Raw genomic sequence first — 25,247 nt, 5'->3', positions numbered from 1 at the left:
GTAACATTTGCATTACTAGAAATAAAAATGAAACATTCAAAGAATGATTTTTTTTGTTGTTGGTAACTTAATAGTAACTTACCAAAATTTTCTTAGAACATATTTTCATTAGATGGGATAAAAGCTGTGCATGTGACTTGTAGCTTTGTGTGAGAAACATCTAAATGAGTTCAAGACACATAAAACCATGCACCATTGGACGTATCAATTTCAAGTTCACAGATTTGAAAAGATTTACACTTTATAATTGAGCTTGACTGTCCTTAATTCTTTTCTGGGTGACCTAAACCTTTAAGAATGGCCCTGTTTATGAAGCAGGTAACATTTCCCTACTGTGCTCCATCTATGTGTTTCTCTCTCTCCTCTCCATCATTCCTGTCTGTCCATTAGAGCGAGATGCTTCGGGTAGGAGGCTGACCTCCTTACCAACACTGATACAGTCCCCTGAGAGCCGCTCGCCCCATTTAGACATGCTGACTGAGGACTTTCACCGTCTTCTCTCAAACTCCAAACTCTAAACTCAGCTCCTCCGTTTCAGACTTCACATCAGACGGTCAGGATTTCAGAGGGATTTGATTCCATTCAACTTTTAAACCGTGTCCTGGCACAGCACGCTACTTGGATGAGTAATGAAGAGAAATGTCAGACTACAGGGAGACACAACAAAAAATATATTAGACTATTTACTTTGCTTATTAGATGCAAGGTTATACAAATCATGTTCGACTTCGAGTTCAGGCCTCTGAAATGTCAAAAATAGGCCAAATGCAGCTGCATGCTTCACAACATCCGATCAGTGAGGGAAAACATATCGAGTCACACACAAACACACCTACGCAGCTGAAGACAAAGACTTCCAGACTAATGTTTGAATAGCAATCCTCTGTATGCCTGCACACACAGCTGCTCTCATGATTTTTACAATGCCTTCAAAATGCAAAAAATAAATAGCAGCAGAGAAGACTATTGTTTGTCTTTTTAATTTGATGGTAATGTCTCAAAGAGTACATTTTCTGAACAAATCCCTGTATATAAATGATTTTCCCATGAACAACCATAACAGCAATGCAGGTTATGTACATGCATCCTACAAACAAATGCAACTGGCTTCTCAGGCATATTTCAGTGACATCTGTCAGATAATATGGACGTTTTATGATTGGTAACCCAAAAGATTAATTACAGTATACACTACCAACAAGATTTCAGTAAGATGTTTTTGAAAGAAGTCTCTTCTGCTCACCAAGTCTGCATTTATTTGATCAAAAATACAGTAAAAATGGTAATATTGTGAAATGTTATTATAATTTAAAATCTGATTCCGATTCTATCTGAATATATTACAAAAAATGTCATTTATTCCTGTGATGCAAAGCTGAATTTTCAGCATCGTTACTCCAGTCTTCAATGTCATATGATCCCTCAGAAATCATTCTAATATGATGATTTGCTGCTCTAGAAACATTTCTATAAATGTATTTATTTAAAATAGAACATTTTTGTAATCGTATGTCTTTACTGTTCATTTTGATCACTATCAATGCATCCTTGGTAAATAGAAAAAAATCTTACGGACCCCAAACATTTGAATGAAATTATTTTAGTGCAATTTTTTTAAACATTTAGCGCTAACTTGTGAACTTAAAGACTTGGTGTCTTGAATGCTCAAGCATCGCTAACAAGACATCTGAAGCGTCTTTGGCCCCTCTGAGACCCTCAGCATGTTCTCTGCACGTCCTCTGGGTCTGTGGAGTCTGAGACAGACAGGAAGATCACAGCAGAGGCGCTTCAGTCAGGAGCAGACACCTCTGTGCTGTAGCTCAAAGGGACGTCCAGTCTGAGAACGGGTCCAACAATACTGAGCCAAGTCACGATATAGTTCATCCTCCTGAGAATAGATGAGATCATTAGAGCATCTACCCATACTGCAATGCTGCAAATTAAGAAATGATTAGATGTAGTTAGATTTCACTAGGTAAATAGATGGATATGCCAGATCTGATAATTAACATTCAGACCTAAATGAGACAGATATAACACTATGATATGATATAATGCCATTTTAAAATGTTAAAAGGTATAAGATTAAATCAAGCTTGTATTAAAAGGATGCTGTTGATTACCACAGAAAATAATGTTGATTCATTCCTCATTTTAAATGGAATCTATTGTTCAAGTATTGTGGCAGGATTATTTTAAAACAAAACACTTAAAATATCAAAAGTTTTTTTTTTTTTTTTTTTTTTTTTTAGATGTTTCTTGGTGAATAAAATCATTGGATATAAGGATGGTTTACTGAGGCTTATGAGAAAAATGGAAAAAATGAATAAATAAAAAAACAAGTACTATTAAATCACAAAAATTAAATCAAAATAAATCTCGAAATCAGTGTAATTTCAGTGTAAACATTTTTCAGTGTAAAAACAGTACAAACACCCCTTATGTTCCTCATGTTATTAATTTAAAATTACAATTCTTATAAATATAAATATTGGTGAAAATAGTAACATTTGTATCATACATTAAAATATTCACAGCAGTTGCATAGTGTTGATATGTTAAACATTTATTCACTGTGCTGTCTGATTGCCTCGTAGGATTCCATTGGAAATGCATTATTAAGGAATGAGTCAAAATATATATTTTTCATGGTAATCAACAACGCGTTAGATGTGTTAACCGAGCTCAAACAGCAGAGCATGATGCAACCAACACCAATGTTATGGGTGAGTTTATGTACCTTGAATGCATTGCACTGTAAGTGGTTTTGGGAAAATAGTGTGTGATAAATGTCAATTTGAACCTAGAATATTCATTGCACATAATGCATGACGACTAAAGCTGCAGCAGGGAGAAACTCACTTGTTTTCAGCTTGTGCCAAATCCAGAGCAGGTTTCATAAACTCCTCAGTGCGACATGGATGAAGCATGAAAAATGGTTGGCCCAGTAAAGGATGTTCCTACACACACACACAGAGAGAGAGATCGTTCAGCTCTTTGTTAATGTCTATTCTGACCTCATTTTTTATTAGGAACAGGTTCTCACTGTCACACGCTGTAACAGCCATTAAACCAATGCCACAAACATGTGTTTTTCCATCTTAACTCACTGTTAACTAGTCAAACGATACTTTTCACAACCCGAATTCAATTACGCTCAAAGCTTCAGATAAATTAAAAAGAAAATAACGAGGCAGATTTAAGCAAATCTGCCATGCGACACATGGGCTTCATTGGCACCCTGCTGCTCTCGAGCGAGTCTCGCACACTGGATGGCACTCATAATGCCACATCAGAGAGACCTGGTTCACACCATCACAGTGAGATTATTATGGAACATTTAAAGAAGTCATACTTATGAAGAGGTTTGGAGCAAAGGTCATCATATAATTTCTAAGCTTTCCTGTTGAATCAACAAGAAAAAAACATCTACAATTAATTTAACTTCCATAACCTGATGTAATCTGAAATATGCATCAAGAAAATTTTTTTTTTACTTGTAAATCTGAAAAAAGAAAGTCATATATTCTTAGGATAGCGTGAGTGCGAGTAAATCACGGGCCAATTTAGTCATTCGTGACAATGTTGATTTCCGAGAAAAAAAAAAAGGTTTGACAATTTTGTCCCTTGTCTTTTTGTTTATTTTTTTTATTTTTATGAATGTTACTGTGAAGATGGGTCTGCCACAAAAAACTACTACTTTTAATCACTTTACATTGCATACTGTTACTGTATGTACAAGCCAAAAAAATAATTTACACATGAAGACATGGACTGTATCTGTGATAATAAATGCTTTAGAATCTCATTTAAATGAACAGAATCCATTGCTGAAATAAATAACTGAGATAAAAACTGTCAGTGTCTTTCTGTGGTGAGACGCAGTTCCTTTATGCATAAATACTTGAATATTTTCCACAAAAACAGTTCCTTTCTGCACAAATACTGACCACACAAACACAGATGAGGAACACAAACACAGTTCACTCCAGGAGAGATAGTTAGTTTATGGGCATCTTGATGACACCGAAACTGTCAGACAGTCTAAACAAATATATAGAAAAGGGCAAACTCTGAAAATGCACAGAGAAGATGCAAAAAGAGAAACATTGATGATGTCTAAGAATATGTCAATGTTGTCAGAGGTCAAGTCAGAAAAGAGATCCAGAAATGAGTATCCAGTCAGATTCTGAACTCACAGGTAGGGCTGGACGATTATGGCCTAAAGTCAAATCCTCGATTAATTGAACATTTTACCTCGATTATGATTAATGAACGATTATTTTGTTTCTGTTTTGTTTGTTTTTTTGCCCTCATAGTTCACTTACAAGGTTTGTAAGGCAAACAGGGCCATAGTTGGGGTTTGCCGGGCCCCGGTTCAGGTTGTACCAGTGGGCCCTGTTTGAAAGTGTTTAATTTGTATGTTCGTTCTGTTTATTTATTCATCAACATGCCCGCCACGTCCCAGAATGCAACGCAGCGCCCAAGCCCTATAAGCCGTGGTCACTTTAAGAGACAATGAATGCATCCAATATAATACACATACGATTTTTTTCTCAACTGTTTACTTTAACTTAAGACATAACTGTTTTTTCGAACATACTATCCAAGACGGGTATTTTCACATATTTTTTATGTATTTGTGGGTACAAGAGCAAAAACAGACAAATTCGTTGTTCAAGTGTTTTGAGACGCCTCTCTCTGCGTGAGCCTGAACACAAGAACACCGCGGTGCTGAAGTGGTTGATATCGACTATTAAAGGTGGGATATTTTTTCCTATTGAAAGAACGATCATAGCTCACTATCAGCAGTTATTTTATCTATGTTCGTAACATTTCTTACATATTATTGCTCGGTATACGAGATAAATAAAGATTAAAGGTAAACCGTACCAGTACAAGTGATTGCGTGTGTGAATTAGTCATACCGTCTCTATATTATTGTGAAGCTGGGGGTTGTAAATAGCCTAGTTCCTTCAAAAGTAGAAAATATGCTATAATAAGTTTTAAGATTCTAAGATACTTTAGTAATAAATCACAGGATAGCGCTGACAACTAACTGCGTTCCTCTGTGCGCACGATCTTCACAGCTATGAGTTTTCGTGCCACAATGCAGCTGCATGAACATGGTAGCTCAATATAATAATACACATCCGATCGTCTAATTGCTTGAACGTCCAAACCATAAAACAAATACAACTGACAAAGTTTAGTGAAGACGCAAGGCTCACCGCTTGCGCGCCATCACTATGTGTTTCGATTACTTTTCGATTAATCGTCCAGCCCTACTCACAGGTACTGAGATTACCAAGAAATGTACGTCCAATCAAAACACTCGGTCCCAGCGTTTTAAATCACTTTCCTACCTGCCTGTCAACGTATGTATCTGCATACCTCTGTGCACCCTGTTCGCGCAGACAGAATACGTTGTTAGCGCATTCACGCACGCTCTGCAGACAGAGCTAGAATGGCAGACAAACATCAACAACCCTGTCTTCCTTCCTGGTATTGTACAACTTTTAAAGTTTTCTCACTGGTTAATGACACATGATGTAGCCCAGCGGTTCCCAATTCCAAGTCTCGCACACATGTTTTACGTCTTCCTTAGTTAACACACCCGATTCAGATGACCAACTTGAAAAAACATGAATGAACTGTGTTCCAAACGATATGAATCCTACACTGTGTTCATTGCTCCCTATTCCCTGAGAAGGGAATTACTTCACTTCAGAACATGGGCTGGAATTGGGAACTGCTGATGTAGTCTATTGTAGTAATGTTGTCTCTGGTATTCTGGTCTGTGAGCATAAATGCATTCAGGGGGCGTGGCTTTGGACGGCGATTGCAGGGAGGGTGGGACGTTCGGTTTTAGTGCTATCAGGCTAATGTTAGCATTTTCCAAGATCTCCTATTGCACCTTTAAATGACTATTTCAACTGCACTGAAAATGTCTGGAATTGTGATTGACAGTGTGGATAAATGTTTCAGTCAGAAGATAGGGAAGACAGTTGATATCTACACCAGTGCTGAGACTGTAAGAGATATGAAACATAAGAAAGACTGAGGACTTCAACACACCGGCAACCCAAACACCTCGACACACAGCTAACTGAAATGAACTGAGTTTACTCACGACAAAAACTAGACTAATCAACATCTGAAGACAGTCTATCGGCCTTTTTTTCCATATGAACTGTTTTATTAGGTGAATTCAGGAATTGATTGCGTGAAGATCAGAAACTACAGAGCAGCTCCAGTGAGTTCAGTGCTGTGTGTGTGTGTTCAGACTGTAGTCATAGTGCTGTGTGTCCACATCCATACAGAGAGCACAAACTACACCAAAGACACCAAAATTCAGTTACAAAACAATCCAAGATTTTACCCCACAGATTACAGATTACTGTTTCTTTAAAGTCAACCCCCTACAAGTCATCAAATACAAACTGTGGCAATGATCAAGTTTTTTCACATGCTTATTAATTGACATTATATTTTTTGAGGAAATGTATTAGCAGTTTTTCTCAATACCTGAGGGAAGTGATAACGTGATAATCTATTCAATTAAACCACATTTAACAAACCAAGCATTGTTGAAGGTGAAGCTCCTTTCTGCATAAATACTGGGCACACAAACGCTGATGAGGAACACAACACAGAAGAAAGACTAGTGTTCTCCAAGACACCGAACTATAAAACATTAGTGAAAAGTGTAGCTACCACCAGCAAAATGCACCGAGAGAATGGACAAAGGGCTGATGATGTGTACATTAATATTGACACTGTAAATGGTCAATCTGGAAAAGAGATTGCGGACTGTAACACAACGAGAATCCAGTCCTCTGGACTCCCAGGTACTGAGATTAATCATGAATAGATTTCATCACACAGACATAATAGTACAGATTTTATCACTTATTGCACTTTTTGCTTGTTTTCAGTTGCTGTGTGCAGTGTTAAATGAATAAAAAAGTGAATAGAGTTACATTTGTTCCTGGTTAGGAAGTGATTGTGTGAAGATGTTAAGCTTCAGAGCTGCTGAAGTGTGTTTGCTGCTGCTGTGTGTTCTTCTGCTGACAGCAATCCTAGTGCTGTGTGTGCTCTTCACTCGAGAAAGACAACTACCCAACAATAGCAACTTCACAGAAGACAGAGATCAGCTACTAACCAAGATGATCGACCTAATTCAACTAAACGTCCAGTTAGTTCAAGAGAAACATGAACTGACAAAGTTTTTTCAAGGTATTCTTCAACTACACTGAAATCACACAAATATTCAATGACAGAAATATACTTAGGTATTTGCAACATGTAAAAAAAATAGGTTGTGTATTTTTTGTGGATGACAATAATGAGCTAATGGTTAAGCTGGATGTTCACAGATGGATGGACTTACTATCAATTCAGTCTTTATTACGTTTCCACTGAGATGAAGAACTGGACCGAGAGCAGAAGATACTGTACAGAGAGAGGAGCAGATCTAGTGATCATTAATAACAGCCAAAAACAAGTGAGTGAAACTTAACCACTGACTTAACCTTATTTTGGGGACACGTTTACTGCATTGAAAAAAATAATAATAATTTTGCTAAGAGAAAGAAAATTTTAAATTATACCTGTATTCAGAACAGAATAAGATAAAAAACTATAATGGCATTTGTTATAAACAACATAGGCCTATAAACATATATGCTATAAATATGTTTTATTCTCTGGTGCAATCATGGGTATTGTCCTTATCACACCTGAAAAATCTAAATATTCTGTAATTTCTGGTCATAAAGACAGGAGTAAGACATCTATTGAAACTGTAAAGGGTTTACTTTTATGTATGCATTCAATATTAACAATACCATGCCTTTTTATTCCTATAATATGTTATTGTATTCAGTTTTCCTCCATTTTCTCCTGTTGTTTATGTGCATGCAATTCTAAATCACTGAAAAGAAAAACATCTACATGTTTTAATGGGTCACAAACTTATCTGTTGTAATTTAATTTAAATCGGATTTAACATTTTAATTTTGTTGATTAATGGATAGGAATTAGGAAATATATATTGTTTACGAGTTTGTTCAGATTGCGGAACGTAGGTGGATTTCAGTGACTTTAGTGTAAAATCTGAGCACATTTAGATTTGCGTTTTGCAAATGCATTTTTGAGTGGTCAAAAGTGGAGGAGCTCTGTCTGCTTGTCATCTTGATTCTAGGTGTTAACAGGGATTATCATTTTTTTTCCCTTTCATCTTTTTTTTTTAGGATTTTGTAAAGAAAATATCCTGTGGAGCTCAAACCTGGATTGGTCTGACTGACGATGATGTGAACGGCACATGGACATGGGTTGATGGCAGCACACTGACCTCTGGGTGAGAAATCACTGCATTTAACTGATTATTATATATATATATATATATATATATATATATATATATAAAAAGATTCACAGAGTATCATATCAGACAGAAAGTAGCACTGAACATCTGATGATGATCTGTTGATGCAGGTTCTGGAGACCCGACGAGCCCAATGGACATTTAAGAGAGAACTGTACTGTCACTCATTCATCAGGGTGGGCTGATTATTCATGTACTATCTTGTTTAAATGGATCTGTGAGAAGAAACATTTTAAATGACTTTATTATATGCAACACATGTTTATTTTAAGTGTAGACATGCATTTAGGATCATGACATTTACAATTTTTCTCTTACTTCCTTTATAATGTTAAGTCATTTTTAATTAATAAAGTCTTGGAATCATTAACTTAAATGTTTATCATGTTTGTCATCTTGCTCTCAGCTCTGTAACTGCCATCAACAATTATATTGGAATAAATAACAGGAATAGCAGTGAGTTTAGATCCACCTTGTGTTCTTCTGATGGATGCATTCACACATCCGCAGAATGCAGCTGTCAGTCCTGTTTTTTGAGAGCTTAATATTGTTTGTATGCACACTGTTTAAAAATGAAAACAAAACTCCTTTTCAATATAACAACAGAATTTGGTGAGTTCAGTAAACCTGTGTTGTGAGCAGCAGTGTAAACAGAAGTGTACAACATACCTCAGAAACAAGCAAGACATCAACCTATCATGAGAAGCATCCTGACAAAACACCCTCTCAACGCCTAGCAACCAGTCAAAATACACTAGCAACCAATCAAATAGACTTAGCAATGTCAAGTAACCAGCTTGAATACACTCATCTTTATTATTTACTTCTGGTGATGCCAGTATAAGCTATTCATGCTTATCTTGCAATTAATGGAATATTCCGGGTTCAGTAAGAGTTGAGCTTAAATTCAATCAACAGCATAATGTTAATTTACACATCAAATAAATTTGATAATTTTGTCTCATCTTTTTTTCCCCGGTGTAAATCGAAGTTAACATGAAGACTGTACTGCCATAAAAAAGTACTATCTTTGAATGAAAGAAAGAATAAAAGAGGCTCTAACACTTGCACTCTTCAATCTATTATATATATATATATATACACAGTGGTGGCCAAAATTATTAGAACACTAGTATTTTCACCAGCTAAAAATAGTTTTAAGTCAGTTTTTTCTATCTTTTGTAGGTTTCTTGAAGCATTTTGGAGATGTTGCCACAGTTCTTCTGGATTTAGTCTGTCTCCATTTGTTCCTTATTATTAAAAAAAATAACTTGACCCATTTAACACTAGCTCTCTCTATTCCATATATCTTCTATACTTTTCATTCTTTTATTTATAATAAAAAACCTGTATATATTGTTGCTGTTTTGTTGGTTTGATTGCTTTGATTGTCCTCTTTTGTAAGTAGCTTTGGATAAATGAAATGGAAATGATCACTTTAAACATATTTACGTGACATACTGTATCACAAGAATATTTTGTTTATAAAGTCTTAAAAATATAGTTGACGGGTAGCTAATGGAGCAATAAATGCCAAAAGACTTGGTTTAACAAAGTTATGTACATAAATTGCTGTAAAAATACTGATGAAAGAGCATATACTGTAAATGCAGCCACTGCAAAAACCATAAACACAAACTGTCTGGAATGCTGATGTACCAGCAACTGTCAAAAGCCCCTAAAAACTTTACACCTACAGTAAAGACATGGGGAGTATCTGTGATAATATCTCATTTAAATAAACATAGTCCATATTGCTGAAACAAATATTTCCAGTTTCCTATTGCGGTAAGTTAAAGTTCCCCTTACGCAAAATGCTTAAAAGTTTCCACAAAAACAGTTCCTTTCTACACGAATACTGGCTACACAAACACAGACAAGGAACGCAACACTCCAGGAGAGTAAGTCATTTTTATGATTTCAAAACTGTCTGACAGTCTAAGTGAAATAACCAAAAAGGGTTTTACTCAGGAAATGCAAAGAAATGAATAATATCTACAAATTTTGACGTTACAATAAGGACATTTGGAAAAGACAGACATAACAGATCACAGACCATAAAGCAACAAAAATCCAGTCATCTGAACTCACAGGTACTGAGAATAATTAAAGATATATTGAACACACAGTTTGAACCAAAAGAAAAACAGTAAAAAAAAAAAAAAAAAAAAAAAATTGTGTAAAAAATAAACCTGAGAAAATTGTTTCAAACGTAAATAATGCATGAATGTTTCCTCTTTTTGGGTTCATAAGTGATAAATCTATGATTTTAAGTGTTGAGTATTCATAGCTGAGTGTTTGAATTTAAGTGGCTGGAGGAACGAAAACTTCTGACGAAAACTTTGCTGTCAGTAAACACCGTTTTAATCCAGTTATCCAAAACCTCAAAAAAAAAAAAAAAAAAAAATCTCCTCTACTCTGCAAATAAAAACAACCTCAATGCACTGTCACCATCTGCATAAAAATTCACAACATCAACTGTCTGGATGCATTACTCTGTTATCCGTTCAAGCACTGAAGACGTGCTGACTTTTCGAATTCCCTCGACGAGACCTCACTGTTAGCATCAGTGGTACCATAGGCATAAATCCCAGGGGGGAACAGGACCCCCCTCCACTAAAATTATGATTAAAAACCACGCGGTGTATTGTAAATGTTTTATACTTTAAATAATTGTGTAAGTAGTAAAACAACACAAACAGGGGGAAAATGCTAAATTACTATTTACTTTGTAGATTACTTTTGAATGTAAAATCACAGCTTGCAATGGCATAAAAGTGACAACCTTTTTTTTACATTAAGTTAGTTTTTGAGTTTATATCTCACAATTTTGAATCCACAATTCTGAATTCTTAGATTTGCAAGTAAACATTTCGCATTTCTGAGTTTATATATCACAATTCATACATTCTTGTCTCAACTTTTCTTTCTCAGAATAGCGAGGAACAAACTCAGAATTCAGACTTTTTTTCTTACAATTTTTACATCTCGCAATTCTGAAATTTTATCAGCCACTTTTGTTACATTGTTTCACAATGTATGTAATATAATTAGGGCCCCATGAAATTCAGATTTTTTTCCCCCAATTTCCAGTTTAGTTGTTCTGGATTTCATTTATTTATTTATTTATTTTTTGACATTCCGTGTTATACAGTAAATTCCATTTTTGACCAGATTCCGCAATTCCATCTGTGTTTTCCGCATCACGAAAATCATAGGGCCCTAAGAATACACAACAGGTTATAACTATTTTTATCTCATAATTCTAACTTTTTTTTTCTTACAACTGTGAATTCAAATCTTTTTTTTTTTTTTTTTTGCTAAAAAATAAAAAGTAATTTTATATCTCACAATTTATCCTTTGTTTCTTGCAACTGAAAGGAAAATCCGGATTTTTAAATAATTTATTTTATTCCGTGGCAGAAATGGACTTCCATACTTTATTTACACAAGTGTACAGTCTCAGACTACATGCTCACAGTCAACCGTTTGGGCCTTACTGAGTCCTCAAGAGAGAAGTGTTCTGTGCTGTCCTAATCGGTTATGCTAAGAATGCAATTGGGGTTTGAGAAAATTGGGCAGATAAAAAGGAGACTGAGAGATATAAGAGAGCAAAAACAGAGAGGAAAGCGAGAGACCGAGCGAGAGATAAGGAGAGAGAGTCCATTGGCGTCACTGCTCGAAAGGCCTTGATGTGAGTCACTCATGTTTACCTGCGTCAGATGCGGCAATGTTCCATCTCCTGAGAACCTCGAGACGCTCAACTCTTCCCTAGTCTCTCTCTTTTCTCTAATATCCTACACTGCTTCTAATCAGCCTTTTTCTGCATCTATTTTTCCACTCTCTCTCCATCCATTCAATATCTCTCTGTAATCACGCCTACTGCTCTGCATCCCTCGCAGCCTAAAAAAAGATCAGCAGCAAACAGCCAGGGTCAGTTTTTCCAAACCCTCCAGAAGATCTATGAAGTGGGAATGCCAGAAAGTTTGATATACATCGCAGCTTGTTCTCGCCAATAACCGCCCACTATAACAGGAACAGCCATCTGATTAACATGTCAACTGACCAACCACAGTTAGGCTTTCATCCCCAAATTTTCACATAAACAAGTAAAACTTAGGTAGGTTTAGGACATAAGGGAACACGTTTAGAAAGGCTACCTCTGATGTTGATTTTACCACTTTTTTAAGGTCAGAGTAAATCTGAAATCAATGATTTGACAATAACAACCTAGAATAAAATAAATTGACATCATTTTCAAACAGCACAAAAGTCTCCAATGCGGATTCTGAGCATTTTAAAATGTAATATACTCTAATTACAAATACTTAATTTTTGGGATCTGATTATGTAATCCAGATTACATGTAATCAGTTACTACCCAGTAGATCAGTACATCTTTTCAAATAGAAATATAACTTATTAAAAAATTATTTTGTATTAAAAAAACATTTTGTATCCTGACGGACCAATTAAAACCTGTGCAGCTTGAATCTTATGAACTGCAAAGCCGACCAATCGCAAAGGAGTGTTGATTTCCAGCAAAAGTGCAATGTGCCTTTGACAGTCTTTGAACCATTTTTGGTAGTTTGTGTTCATTCCATCTGAAACAGAAACAAATTCATGATGCAACACAGGTTACCTGTTGGGTCAGTGTGTCCCAGGGTCCCTGCTGTAGTCTCTGTCTATAGTTTGGATGAACATTGCTCCACACCTCCTCGAGAGACAGGGGTCGCCCATCTGTGATGAAGAATGAGTTTTTCTGATTACAGACTCCTTCGAGCGATCACTTTCAAATGGCTCACGCTTGCATGTGCCTGTTTGCTAACTTGCTCAATAACAGCTCCGGAAATGTTTACATGGCGGCTATTAATGTATTTACAGCACAAAGTCAAACTTTGTTGAGCACAGATGCGAGTCACCGCGCTGCCTGCTTTCTGAAAACTCAAACACTCCTGTCGAGATGGGATCTCAGTGTAAATGTTGAGTCTGTTTTCGCAGCACACATAAAGCCAGACTTTGAGAAAGCAGAACACAGAGGGTTCTGAAATACACACACTGATAAGGGAAGCAGACAGCATATAAACAAGGTTTATATGCGGTTTAATGATAGAAATGCAGTGAGGGAGAATGTCGTGTACCTAACGTGGAGGCTCTGAAATAGAGGACGGGGATCTGATAGCTGCAAGAATACAGAACGTGGTATTCATAGCGCAGCACAGCGTGAATTTCACATACTGCCTGAACTCCAGCCGTTTCATCCTCAACGTTTGCCTAGAAAACAAGACAGAGAGAAACGGGTAGAAAGTGAGTGAGAGAGAATGACAAAAATAAAAAAACAGACATATATGCCACAAAATATTATGACAATTGTCAAATTTTGAGACAACATACTAAATTCAAGTATTAGTTCACTCAAAAATGAATACTCCATCATCATTTACTCACTATCTTGTTGTTCTAAACTCTTATGAAATATTTCAATTCATAGAATACAAACAATTTATTAGAATGTTTACACTTCTCATTGTTCTACACAAACTCTGAGGTCAGTAAGATTTTTTTTCCTTTTAAAAGAAATAAACATTTTAATCCAGCATAAATGCATTTAATTGGTACTAAAGACATTTATAATGTTCAGAAGATTTATATTTCAAATGAATGCTGTTATTTTAAACTTTCAGCTCATCACAGAATCCTGAAAAAAGTGTATATTTTTTTCCTCAAAAATCATGCAGCACAACTGTTTTCAACATTGATGATCAGAAGAAATCAGCATATTAGAATGATTTCTGACGCATCATGTGACACTGAGTAATGATGCTGAAAATTCAGCATTGCATCAGAGCACTAAATTAAATATTTGAAAAAGGTTTTTGAAAATCTAATAATATTTCACAATAGTACTGTTTTTATTGTATTTTTTTATTGTAAAAAAAAACTTAAATTTACTGCATTGAAGCTCTAAAATTGAGAAAATAGTAATAAAAAATAAATAAACACTATAAAAGTGGTCCATATGACTTGTATCCTATATTGCTATATTAAATGCAAGTGATACTGTATACAGCAAAAGTCATTTGCATTGATAAAATTTGGTGCAGAAACAATTTTCACTCAGAAATTGCAGCCGGCACATTCTCCTAAACTTCTCCTTTTGTGCTCCAAAAGAAATATAGTCATACAGGATGACTGTGCATGAATGAATACATTTCCATTTTATTTATATACAACAGATATGAAATCTTGCTACATAAATGCTAATTCAGTTTACACAGCTTCAATGATCTTCTGCAAGAAAAGGAAGTGGCTTTCCACATGCAAGAAGACATGTATGGAGCCATATCACATTTCTGATCCATGATACGTGTGCAGACTTGCCATTAACCCCGAGCCGTGATACCAAACCCAAAGCCAGTGACCCACGTGAGTGATTCATCGACCAGTATGTGACTTCATTCTTCTTCCCATATCTTGACTGATGAAAACGAGATCTCCTTAACAGTCCGTCTGGGCAACAACATGTGTTTACCTTTTTGCTTTCCTCTTGCATCCTTCATCGAAAGGATGTTGTTGACATGTTAAGGGAGTTTGAACACTCCCCCATTTGTGTTGTGGAGCATGAGTAATGGCATCATGCACAGGACCCTCGAGCGGGTCCACATGCACAAATGTTGTGCAGACTGTTTACCAAGGTTACCAGTCTTTCAGGCGGCGTGCACTGGATTTTCCCGCTTTTTCTTGGCCTGCAACCCCTGGTGATTAATTGGCTGTCAGAATGTGGAATAAAGGTTTTGGGGCGCTGCAACTTGCACAAGCAGAGATAAACAGGAAGGGATGCCGTCATACTTGGGAGGAGCTCACAACCATTACTGGGGAGTAACTAGAACTAACAACGACACAACTAACTTACTGTAACTACATTATGTAGACATCACAGTGCAGCTTCGCCACTAACAAGCTATTTTTATTGACAAGTAGCCATGTAATGCAACAAAAGGGAATTATTTACTGATTCAAGTCTTGGTGCAGGATTTTGCATGAAACCCTTAGTGTTTTATGCCATGTTATTGAAAAATACTGCTTTAATTAAATTACAAATAATATAATCTTAAATTTTTATTATTATTATTACTACTACTACTACAATAATAATAATATTATTATGATATTAGAAGTATTATTGAAGCTATATGAGGTGAAATATATTTTAACCATAACAACAACGACAATAATAATACTTTACCCTTAAGTAGTTACTATTAATGAATTTGAGCTCGAAAAATATTATATAATAATATAATAATAATATATTTGTTTGTATCTATCTATCTATCTATCTATCTATCTATCTATCTATCTATCTATCTATCTATGTGTGTATATCAATCACAGATAAATAGATAACTAGATAGATAGATAGAAAAAATATATATATATATAAATATTCTAATTGATTTATAACAGTTAATTACGTTGAAACTTTGTGAAATAAATATAATACATTTTAGTATTATTATTAAATAAAAATAACAATAATTATTGTTTTTCATATTGTTATTATCATCAATATACTATAATATAATATAGTATAATATAATAATTATGTATTTTATTGTTACCACTAATAATATATAAATATATTATTATCATTATTAAATAAAATATGCTACATAAGGCTATTTTTTTAAGTAATAAATAAATAAATAAATAAAAATGATTTTAAAATTCTATTGTTTTAAACACACACACACTTCTTCTTCTTATGCAGTCACTTCTAGGATGCATTGTTGGAGTGTTGAGGCAGCCGCTGCTGTCGGCGGTGCCATTGAAGGTGGCTATAAAGCCCAATCCGAGAGCCACATGTCCTGCCGCAGACGGGGCATGTAAGTGCTGAATCTGAGGATGGGTGTAGTTGTGGCTGGGCGCGTTGGTGTCTGCGCTGACGTAGCACAGTTCTGTGTTGGGTACGATGTGATTCGATCAATTGGGCCCCCAGGCCACATGCAGAGCTCCATGCCTGGCGGTCGGCAGCAGTTGTTTCCAGGACTCCAGGGTTGATGCTGCAGTTTTTCAGGGTCGACTTGAGGTGGTCCTTGTAGCGACGTTTCTGACCCCCAGGTCTCCTGTTGGCTGCGTATAACTGCCCATAGAGGACCTGTCGGGGTAGGCGGTGGGAGGGCATGCGGATAACGTGTCCAACCCATCGCAGTTGCCGCCTAGCAATGGTTGCCTCCATGCTGCTGGAGTTAGTGCGCTGTAGGATGTCCGCATGGGGGATTTTGTCTTTCCATGTGACACCTAGTATGAGCTGGAGGCATCTGATGTGAAAGCCCTCAAGGCACCGGATATGCCTGCGGTAGGGAGTCCAAGCTTCCGCACTGAACAGCAGGGTGGAAACACAGACTGCCTGGTAGACGGCCGCTTTGGTGAAGGTACGGAGATCTTTATTAGCAAAGACTCGAGATCGAAGTCTACCAAAGGCAGAGGAGGCGAGGTTTATGCGTGCCTGGATCTCATGGTCTATGAGACAGGTGGGTGTTAGGATACTTCCGAGGTAACAGAAGTGCTGAACAATCTTTACTGGTGTGCCATGGATGTAGAATTCAGGAGGTGTAAGGATGGGGGCCTTGGTCTATGCAATGATCTCAGTCTTTTTGATGTTGACTCGTAGGCCACAAGCTTGGTAGACTGCGCATACAACATCCAGTGTGTGCTGCAGTGCAGTAGGGCTATGGGCTAGGAGGGCACAGTCATCAGCGTATTGCAGTTCATGAATTATGGTGGTGGTGGTCTTGGTGATGGCTTGCAGGCGGCGAAGGTTAAAGAGGTTCCCGTCCAGACGAAACTGTAGGCAAACACCATCGTCGGGGCTGAGGGAATTGCGGGAGAGGAGGGTGACTGCTGCCAGGAAGAGATTGAAGATCACTGGAGCCAGTACACACCCCTGTTTCACTCCTACCTGCACAGGAAAGGAGGGGGATAGAGATGTACCCACAATCACAGAAGCCTGCATGCCATCATGAAACTGTTGTAGGATTTCCAGAAACCTTGGAGGCACTCCAAACTTCTCCAGAATGACCCAAAGGACTTGGCGGTCAATGGTGTCAAAAGCCTTTGCCAGGTCGATGAAGGCAATGAACAGATCTTTATTCTGTTCTCTAGCCTTCTCCTGCAATTGGTGTAGAACAAAGATCATGTCGGAGGTGGACCGATCCTTTCTGAAGCCGCACTGTGACTCAGGAAGGATTCTCTCTGTGATGTGCTTAGTAAGACGAAACAGCATGACCTTTGTTAATACTTTCCCTGCCACAGAGAGCAGGGATATCCCACGACTGTTTCCACAGATAGACTTGTCCCCCTTTTTCTTGTGGATAGTAACAATGTGAGAGTCTTTCCAGCCTTGTGGAACAGCTTTTTGTGCCCATATTATCTGGATAAGTTGGTGGAGATTTTTGGTGAGCAGATACCCGCCTTTCTTTAGAGCCTCTGCAGGGATTCCATCAGGACCAGCAGACTTATTGTCCTTGAGACTTCGTACTGCTGCCAGGACTTCTGAGAATCTGGGAGGGTCATCTAGCTCATGCACAGGTGGGAGCTGTGGAAGGTGCTGCAGGACAGTGGGTTCAGTCGGATTGTATTGGTTAAGGAGGGTGTTAAAATGTTCAGCCCAACGCTCAAGAATTTCTTGTTTGTCCCTGTACAGAATTGTGCCGTCTGCAGATCTGATAGGGGTGATTCTGCGTTTTTGGGGTCCATATAGTGATTTTATTGCTTCGTAAAAAGCTTGAGAGTCCGCATAACCTTGAATTTCATGGGCTTTCCTGAGCCACCAGTCATTCTCCATTATGCGAAGCCGTCGTTGCACCTCAGCACGGATCTTATTCCAGTGTGAGCGTAGAGAGGGAGATTGTGGATTGGAGAGGTGGGCAGATAGGGCTTTACGCTTCTCCTCCAGAAGGTTGAGTATTTCAAGGGAGCTGTCGTCAAACCAGTCCTGGTGACGATTAGATGTGAAACCAATTGTATCGGAAGTGGCTTGTTGTATAACTGAGCTAAGGTTAGCCCATACACTTTCAGCTGTATTGCGTAGGGGATGAGTAATAGTGGAGGAAAGGTTACTAGCCAAGCAGCGACGGTACGATGCAGTGATGTCAGGATATTTTAAAGCTCGACTGTTGAGCCGTCTTGAGGGTTGTTGCCTGGCGTGTTGAGGTCGGACCTTTAGGTGTATCTTGGATCTGATCAGCCGATGGTCTGTCCAGCACTCCGCCCCACGCATTGCTCGGGTGATGGAGATTTCATGTAGATCTTGTTGCCGGGTTATAATGTAGTCCAGTAGGTGCCAGTGTTTTGATCTGGGGTGCATCCATGATGCTTTGTATTTATTTTTCATTTGGAAAGTTGTGTTGGTTATGACCAGTTTATGCTCAGAGCAGAGGGAGAGGAGTCGCAGGCCATTCCTGTTCATGTTACCTAAACCATGTTTCCCGATTACCCCAGGCCAGAGCATGTTGCTGGTGCCTACTCTGGCATTGAAGTCTCCCAAAAGCATAAGTTTATCAGTGTGAGGAACTTTGTGAAGAGCTCTGTCAAGAGACTCGTAAAAGCCATCTTTGATGCTTTCTTCAGCATCCAGAGTTGGTGCATAAGTGCTTATCAAGGTTGCATAGCGACCCTTCGCAAGGGGAATGCGCCAAGTCATCAGCCGCTCACTGATTCCCACAGGAGACTCTGGGATGTTCTGTAGCAGTCTGCTTTTAATGGCAAAACCTACTCCATATAGACGGCGGGCATCACACACACACACACACACACACACACACACTTAAATATAACTAGAACAATTATAAATATTATTAAAGTATTCAAAGTCAGATTAATACTACACTGAAGCAACATAAGAGTGCAATATCTTTTAAATACATATAAAAAATGAAAAGTAATAACAATTACTAGGATTATAATATTTTATATACCGTATTTTCCGGACTATAAGTAACACTTTTTTTCATAGTTTGGCTGGTCCTGCGACTTATAGTCAGGTGCGACTTATTTATCAAAATTAATTTGACATGAACCAAGAGAAATGAACCAAGAGAAAACATTACCATCTACAGCCACGAGAGGGCGCTCTATGCTGCTCAGTGCTCCTGGATTCTACGTCACAAAACAATAGCTTGATTGTAATAGAACTACTTTATAATAAAACTACTTCATGATAAAAAATTTTTTTTTTTAAAAATCCTAAATTAGCACTCCTTAATGGCACCTGTGACGTGATTTCTGTCACACAGGGGAGGCTTTGAGACGCTATGACATCACTATGGCCTTTGCGGCTCACACTGATACGCGCAGGTTTAATTAGTGATAGTGTCTGAGCGACAAGTTGGATCAGCAGCGGCGGTGGCTGGATCCCTGGCAGCTTCAATGCAGGCTCAAGGATTGTTCATGCATCCTTGCCTTCACCGATATCATCTCCTCCCTCCCATACAAGGGCAGTCTTGAGAGGCATACTACTACTGTTTCACATCCGACGGCTGTCAGGAATGAAAAGGTATGGAAAAAGGGAAGGCAGGTCAAATAAACAATGACGTCATGCTTTTTCCAAACAGTACTGGCACTGAAAGGTAAAATATCTCACCTAGAGGCTGTAAAATAATGTGTGGGATGATGAGTTAAAAGAGAGTGCAAACATGCAAGCAAAAAAACGCATTAAATTTTGGGTCCGCCATGGCAGGAACTAGTTTAGTAAAACGAATATTCACAGCTCTCATTCAACCTTTGCATAACTGACTCTTCGACTGCATTTGGAATTCCTATAAAGGACAAAAGTTCAGATGCTGTTCGTGCACCGCTTATAAATTTCAAAAGGTCAAGTTCAAAAAGGGGCGTTTATTAACTTTGAAATGTGTTTCTAGGAACAACTTCTGGCATCCGCCACCGTTTGTTGTCATTCAAACGCTGCTGTGTTTACATTCAAGCAGGTGTACAGACGTAACGGTGCAATCACTAAACAACGGCACCTGTTCAACTCCACAAACATGCGAGCAAAGCAAAGGGCTGTGTGGCACGTTGCAGCAGATGCTTTAAATAGCATCGTCTAAAGAGATCTAACAGAGCCATGAGCTCAGGTATACACTTTATACTCGCTCAGTTTTTCACTGTCAAAAGGGAGATCAATACTGGACGTGCAATAGCAGAGTTGAAGACGTTCCCTTTGCTTACCTGAATACCAGCACATGGCTGGATAATTTCAGAAGATGATGAAGGATGGGCTCTTTCATTAACCAAAATAAGCCCTAATTATGAGTTTAATTATCCTAGTAATTCCGTTTACATTCTTCACACTTAAAGGATTAAAATACCTTTTTGCTTCTATGTGCATCTCTTGGGGAACAAATAAAGATTGCTTCCTTAAATTTGGTTATATAGCAGCACTCTAGTGGTTGAATGAAAACAATGCTGACTGCAAAAAATAAAATGCATCTAACCATGTAGTCTTGACTTGCAATGAAAATAAACATTTTAACAAAAACTTTTCTATGCTGAATTATTGGCTAAAACCATTTTAAATCACTACTAAAACTGTTAAGTATGGAGGACCAAATTACACAAAATCAAATAATTAAATAAATACTGAAATACCCAAATCATTAAATACGATTAAATGAATAAATACATAAATAATATATTAACAATTAATATTGATAATATAATATCATCTAAACATTTATAAAAATTATTCATTCATTAACTCATTCATTCATTTAATGAATTAATTATTTCCTCCACATTTCATTTTCCGGGTTACGTTGTTGGCACGTGAATAAATAAATATATAAATAACAAGTATGATTCGATTGTAAGTACTGTACATGTGTGTATTAAATAAATAAATGTATTTAAATATTTATAGGTTTTTTTTTTATGAGTTTCAACATTTAATGATTTAATTTTGAGTAATTTGGCCCACCATAGTAAAGTTATTTTCGTATATAAATCATGAAGCTAAATTAATTTCATGCTAATGCAATTTAATATTAATGTATATATATATATATATATATATATATATATATATATATATATACACACACACACTTTACACATTATAATATATGAAAAAATATATTCTTGTGTTTGATTATTACATAGGCCATGTTCACACAGCAGCAGAGCACACTTGCTATGTGAATGGACCAGGACTGGACAACTAGTTGTCTGTAATGTCGTACAGTACGAGAGCCAGGCACTCTGCCACACAAACGTGTGTCTAACTTGTGTAGCGTGTTTTCATGTGTGTTTTCAGTAACTCACAGTGATGAGAAATTAGCTACAGTATGTGTCGGAACGTTTTAAAGTCTGTCAGTTTTCCACCAGAGCCGCTACCATCAGTTTTGTGTTCTGTGTGCGATTCAAATGCTCCGCTCTCCACCCAAATTTAAAGGGGTCATATGATACGATTTTAATTTTTCATTTCTCTTTGGAGTGTTACAAACACTTGGTGCATAAAGAAGATCTGTAAAGTTGCAAAGACTAAAGTCTCAAACCCAAAGAGATATTCTTTATAAAAGTCCAGACTTGTCCTTGCCTTCCTAAAACACCTCGCTTAAACACGCCCCCACATGTCTGCATCACAATGTGGGAAGATTTGTAAACGCCGCCAAAATGTGAACACAAAGAAAGAAGGCGTAACTTTGATTCTCGCTGTTTCATTGTAAAAGCGAAAATACTTTGTTTGGCCTTCCAAAAGAGGGCACGACTATAAATCAGTGGTTAAGTTGTATTTACAACAATGTTCCAGAACAGTTCAAACCAGTGCATTTTATGGAGGACTGTTTCTTTATCCTGGGAGAGTAGACTACAAAGCCGGCTGTTTTGACTCAAAGTCTGTAAGTAATTTTCACATTTAAAGGATTTGCCACTGATGATTCAAACATGAGGTTTGTTTTTTTTGTTTCTCTGACCACAAATGCAGGCATGGTTTTATGTTTTTGTGATGCAATGCGTAAAAAGTCAATATAAATCATTATAATCCATAATTATGTCCCAACTGGATGAAACAAATGGCTCGTTTGTAATTGGTTTTGTTATTTTTGTTTTGTTGCGCCGGTGTTCTGACCGGGACACGCATCACAGAATGGTAAGGGCCGTAACATTTCCGTAATGCACTTGAAACATTCGGCCAATCACAAAGCACTGGATAGCTGGCCAATCAGAGCACACCTCGCTTTTCAGACCGATATGCTTTGTAAAAAAAAAAAAAGACACGTTTCTGTAAGGCGGGGCATAGAGGAGAAACAATAATGTACAGTATGTTGAAAATAATGTGTTTTTTGAACAGCATAAACATTTTATTACACCAAAACTACACAAAATAATGTTATTTTTAGCAAAATCATATGACCCCTTTAAAGTTTGCTGCACAGCATTTAGACAAGCCTGTAAAATACTGAAAGAATACAGTCTGGTTAGATGGGACAAAAATTTTACTCTTTGGATGCCATAATACACAACATGTTTGGAGGTCAAATGGCACTGCACATCACCCCAAAACATCATGCTGTAGCACTGGCAAAATTCATATAATTGAAGGAAGGATGAATGGAAGAATGTACTAAGACATTACGGATAAAAAATCTGCTACCATCTATGCGACTAGTTTCTCCAAACAAGAACTTATTTGTATTGTTTTCTTTGTATTTGTGGATTACTTGGGTTGTTACCGACATCTGGTGAAAATTTCATGTCAACAGCACTTTAGAAATATATTTACTGAGAAAAATGGCGATATGTTCAATACTAATTTTACCTGCATATATATATATTAGTGGTGGGCCATTATCGGCGTTAACATGCTGCGTTAACGTGAGACTCTTATCGGGCGATAAAAAAAATATTGCCGTTAATATATTCTCAAAGTTGGGTTGAGAGCTGGGTCTATACTAAGCAAGCTATGATGACTTTCACCTTGATATTTTAGCGCGGATGTATACCTAGTCGAATCTGTAGAGGGCGAGAACGAGTCTTTAAACCTACTGTGAAATTACAACATCAAACATGAAGTGCTAACACGGTGCGCAAACTGTCAGTTTTTTCAGAAGTATTTCTTAAGTGAAAGTAAACAGTTGAGGAAAAAAATGGGATGTGTTTTAAATTGGATGCGTTCATCGTCTCTTAAAGTGGACGCGCCTAATTTAGCTACTGGCTGCTGTAATGTTAATCCAAGAAAATGAAAATGAAAATCACTCACTGCTCTTGACTGAATTACTTTGTAGTTTTAACAGTCAAACCAAAAATTATTCAGACATCAGTAGAGCTGAAACAACGAATCGATTTAATCGATTAAAATCGATTATTAAAATAGTTGTCAACTAATTTAGTCATCGATTCTAAATTAATAATTAATTATAAATCGATCACCTGGAACGCACTGACGGACCACAACCGTGTGAACGCTGGAATCCGTTAACATGGGTGCGTAAAAAAATACGCAACGTATACGCACTGCAGACGGATTATGTGTGAAACAGGAGTAAGGTTGTTTGCACCTTGTGCAATGTGGAATTCGTTTACAGCTTTCTCAAGCACTTTGTGATGCATTTTAGAAACAGGAGATGAGCCCGTGGTCTAATGCACCACCTGGCTTGAGAAACTGTTCTAAAAGACTTACTTTTAGTCATTATTTTATTCGGGTAGCACACATATTCTGAATGTTTTCGGGAAATCAAATGAGCCATTTTAATCTAGATTAATCTAGATTAATTCCAAGATTACAGCGAGATTAATCTAGATTTAAAAAATTAATCTATGCCCACCTCTAATATATATATATATATATATATATATATATATATATATATATATATATATATATATATATATATATATATATATATATATATATATAAATTAATACTTTTATTCAGCAAGGATGCATTAAATTGATCAAAGCAACAGTAAAGACATATGTAACAAATGTACAAATGTAACAAAAGATGCCATTCTAAAACATAAAACAAAGTTACTGACCCCGAAACTTTGAACTGTAGTGAGAAAAAAAAAAAAGAATTGAGTAACTATAAAAGCAGTTGAGAAGCACATTCTACTGCCTACAAACATAAAGAAGACACAATAAGGACAGCCAGCTATTCTTGTTTACTGAAGTAACAACCCCTTCATGTACACGTGCTCATGGACAAAGAGTAACATTGAGCACAGCTCCACAGGAGTCAGGCGTGTGGCACTGAAAGGGTTAACCCTGATAGATTTTTGTTGAGTGAGGCATTTATTCACTCCCTAAAAGAATTCCACCACTCAAAACAGGATGCCACAAAAAAAAAAAAGAAAAAAGCTGTCCTGGCTTCTCTAATCTTCCACAGATCTTTTTGGATTTTTTTTCTTCCTTTCCTCAACAATGGGGGAAAAAAGGGGCTTTCTTGTAGCCTGCAAGCTACTGCTTGCTGGCGAACAGTCTTTACCAAGGTCAAGTTTTCTAAATGTTCTTTTATGCAGGGCATGTCAGGTGACGTGCGCTGTGGCACGACTGCACGAAAGACTTTGAATGTTGGGGATTGAACAAAAGAGAAGCTGATGTTGAGTTGGTATCACTGCAGACAATACTGGCCTTTTGGTCAATTAGTAATTCATCTACAATCTATAAATTGCATAAAAATATGCTCACATTTCAACTCAAAAGCAAAACGATGAAAAAATAAGGCAAATGCATAACGAGTTAGATTTTTTTTTCATAAGGATTTTTTGCTTGAGATTTAGGCACATTTTAAGCATTTTCTTTTTTACTTGAAATATACAACAAATACTACCTTGATGAATTAACTTTACAATTTATATA

At 37.0% G+C, this 25,247-nt stretch overlaps 2 protein-coding genes across 5 annotated transcripts in view; one reads left to right on the top strand and one right to left on the bottom strand.

Annotated features, from left to right (window-relative positions):
* Positions 1-962: 962 nt before the first annotated feature.
* Positions 963-25,247, bottom strand: part of LOC132127462 (ubiquitin-like-conjugating enzyme ATG10) — a 34,857-nt gene continuing 10,572 nt past the window's right edge. For all 4 annotated transcript variants that reach the window (XM_059539356.1, XM_059539355.1, XM_059539353.1 and 1 more), the window contains exons 4-7: positions 13,531-13,663; positions 13,032-13,129; positions 2,863-2,960; positions 963-1,888 (exon numbers count right to left, since the gene is read on the bottom strand). In XM_059539356.1, the coding sequence (XP_059395339.1) occupies positions 1,789-1,888; positions 2,863-2,960; positions 13,032-13,129; positions 13,531-13,663 (429 nt within the window). In that variant the 3' untranslated portion in view covers positions 963-1,788. The remainder of the gene's footprint in view (positions 1,889-2,862; positions 2,961-13,031; positions 13,130-13,530; positions 13,664-25,247) is intronic.
* On the top strand, positions 6,699-8,757 carry LOC132127553 (CD209 antigen-like protein C). The gene is made up of 5 exons (XM_059539459.1): positions 6,699-6,851; positions 7,000-7,239; positions 7,380-7,507; positions 8,256-8,362; positions 8,500-8,757. The coding sequence occupies exons 1-5, from the start codon at positions 6,728-6,730 to the stop codon at positions 8,627-8,629; spliced, it is 729 nt and encodes a 242-aa protein (XP_059395442.1). The 5' UTR covers positions 6,699-6,727; the 3' UTR covers positions 8,630-8,757.

The sequence above is a fragment of the Carassius carassius genome, chromosome 45, assembly GCF_963082965.1.
Source record: "Carassius carassius chromosome 45, fCarCar2.1, whole genome shotgun sequence".
In the NCBI taxonomy this organism is placed as follows: domain Eukaryota; kingdom Metazoa; phylum Chordata; class Actinopteri; order Cypriniformes; family Cyprinidae; genus Carassius; species Carassius carassius.
Note: the sequence above shows the minus strand (reverse complement) of the source record. Positions and strands in the feature narration are given on the sequence as shown.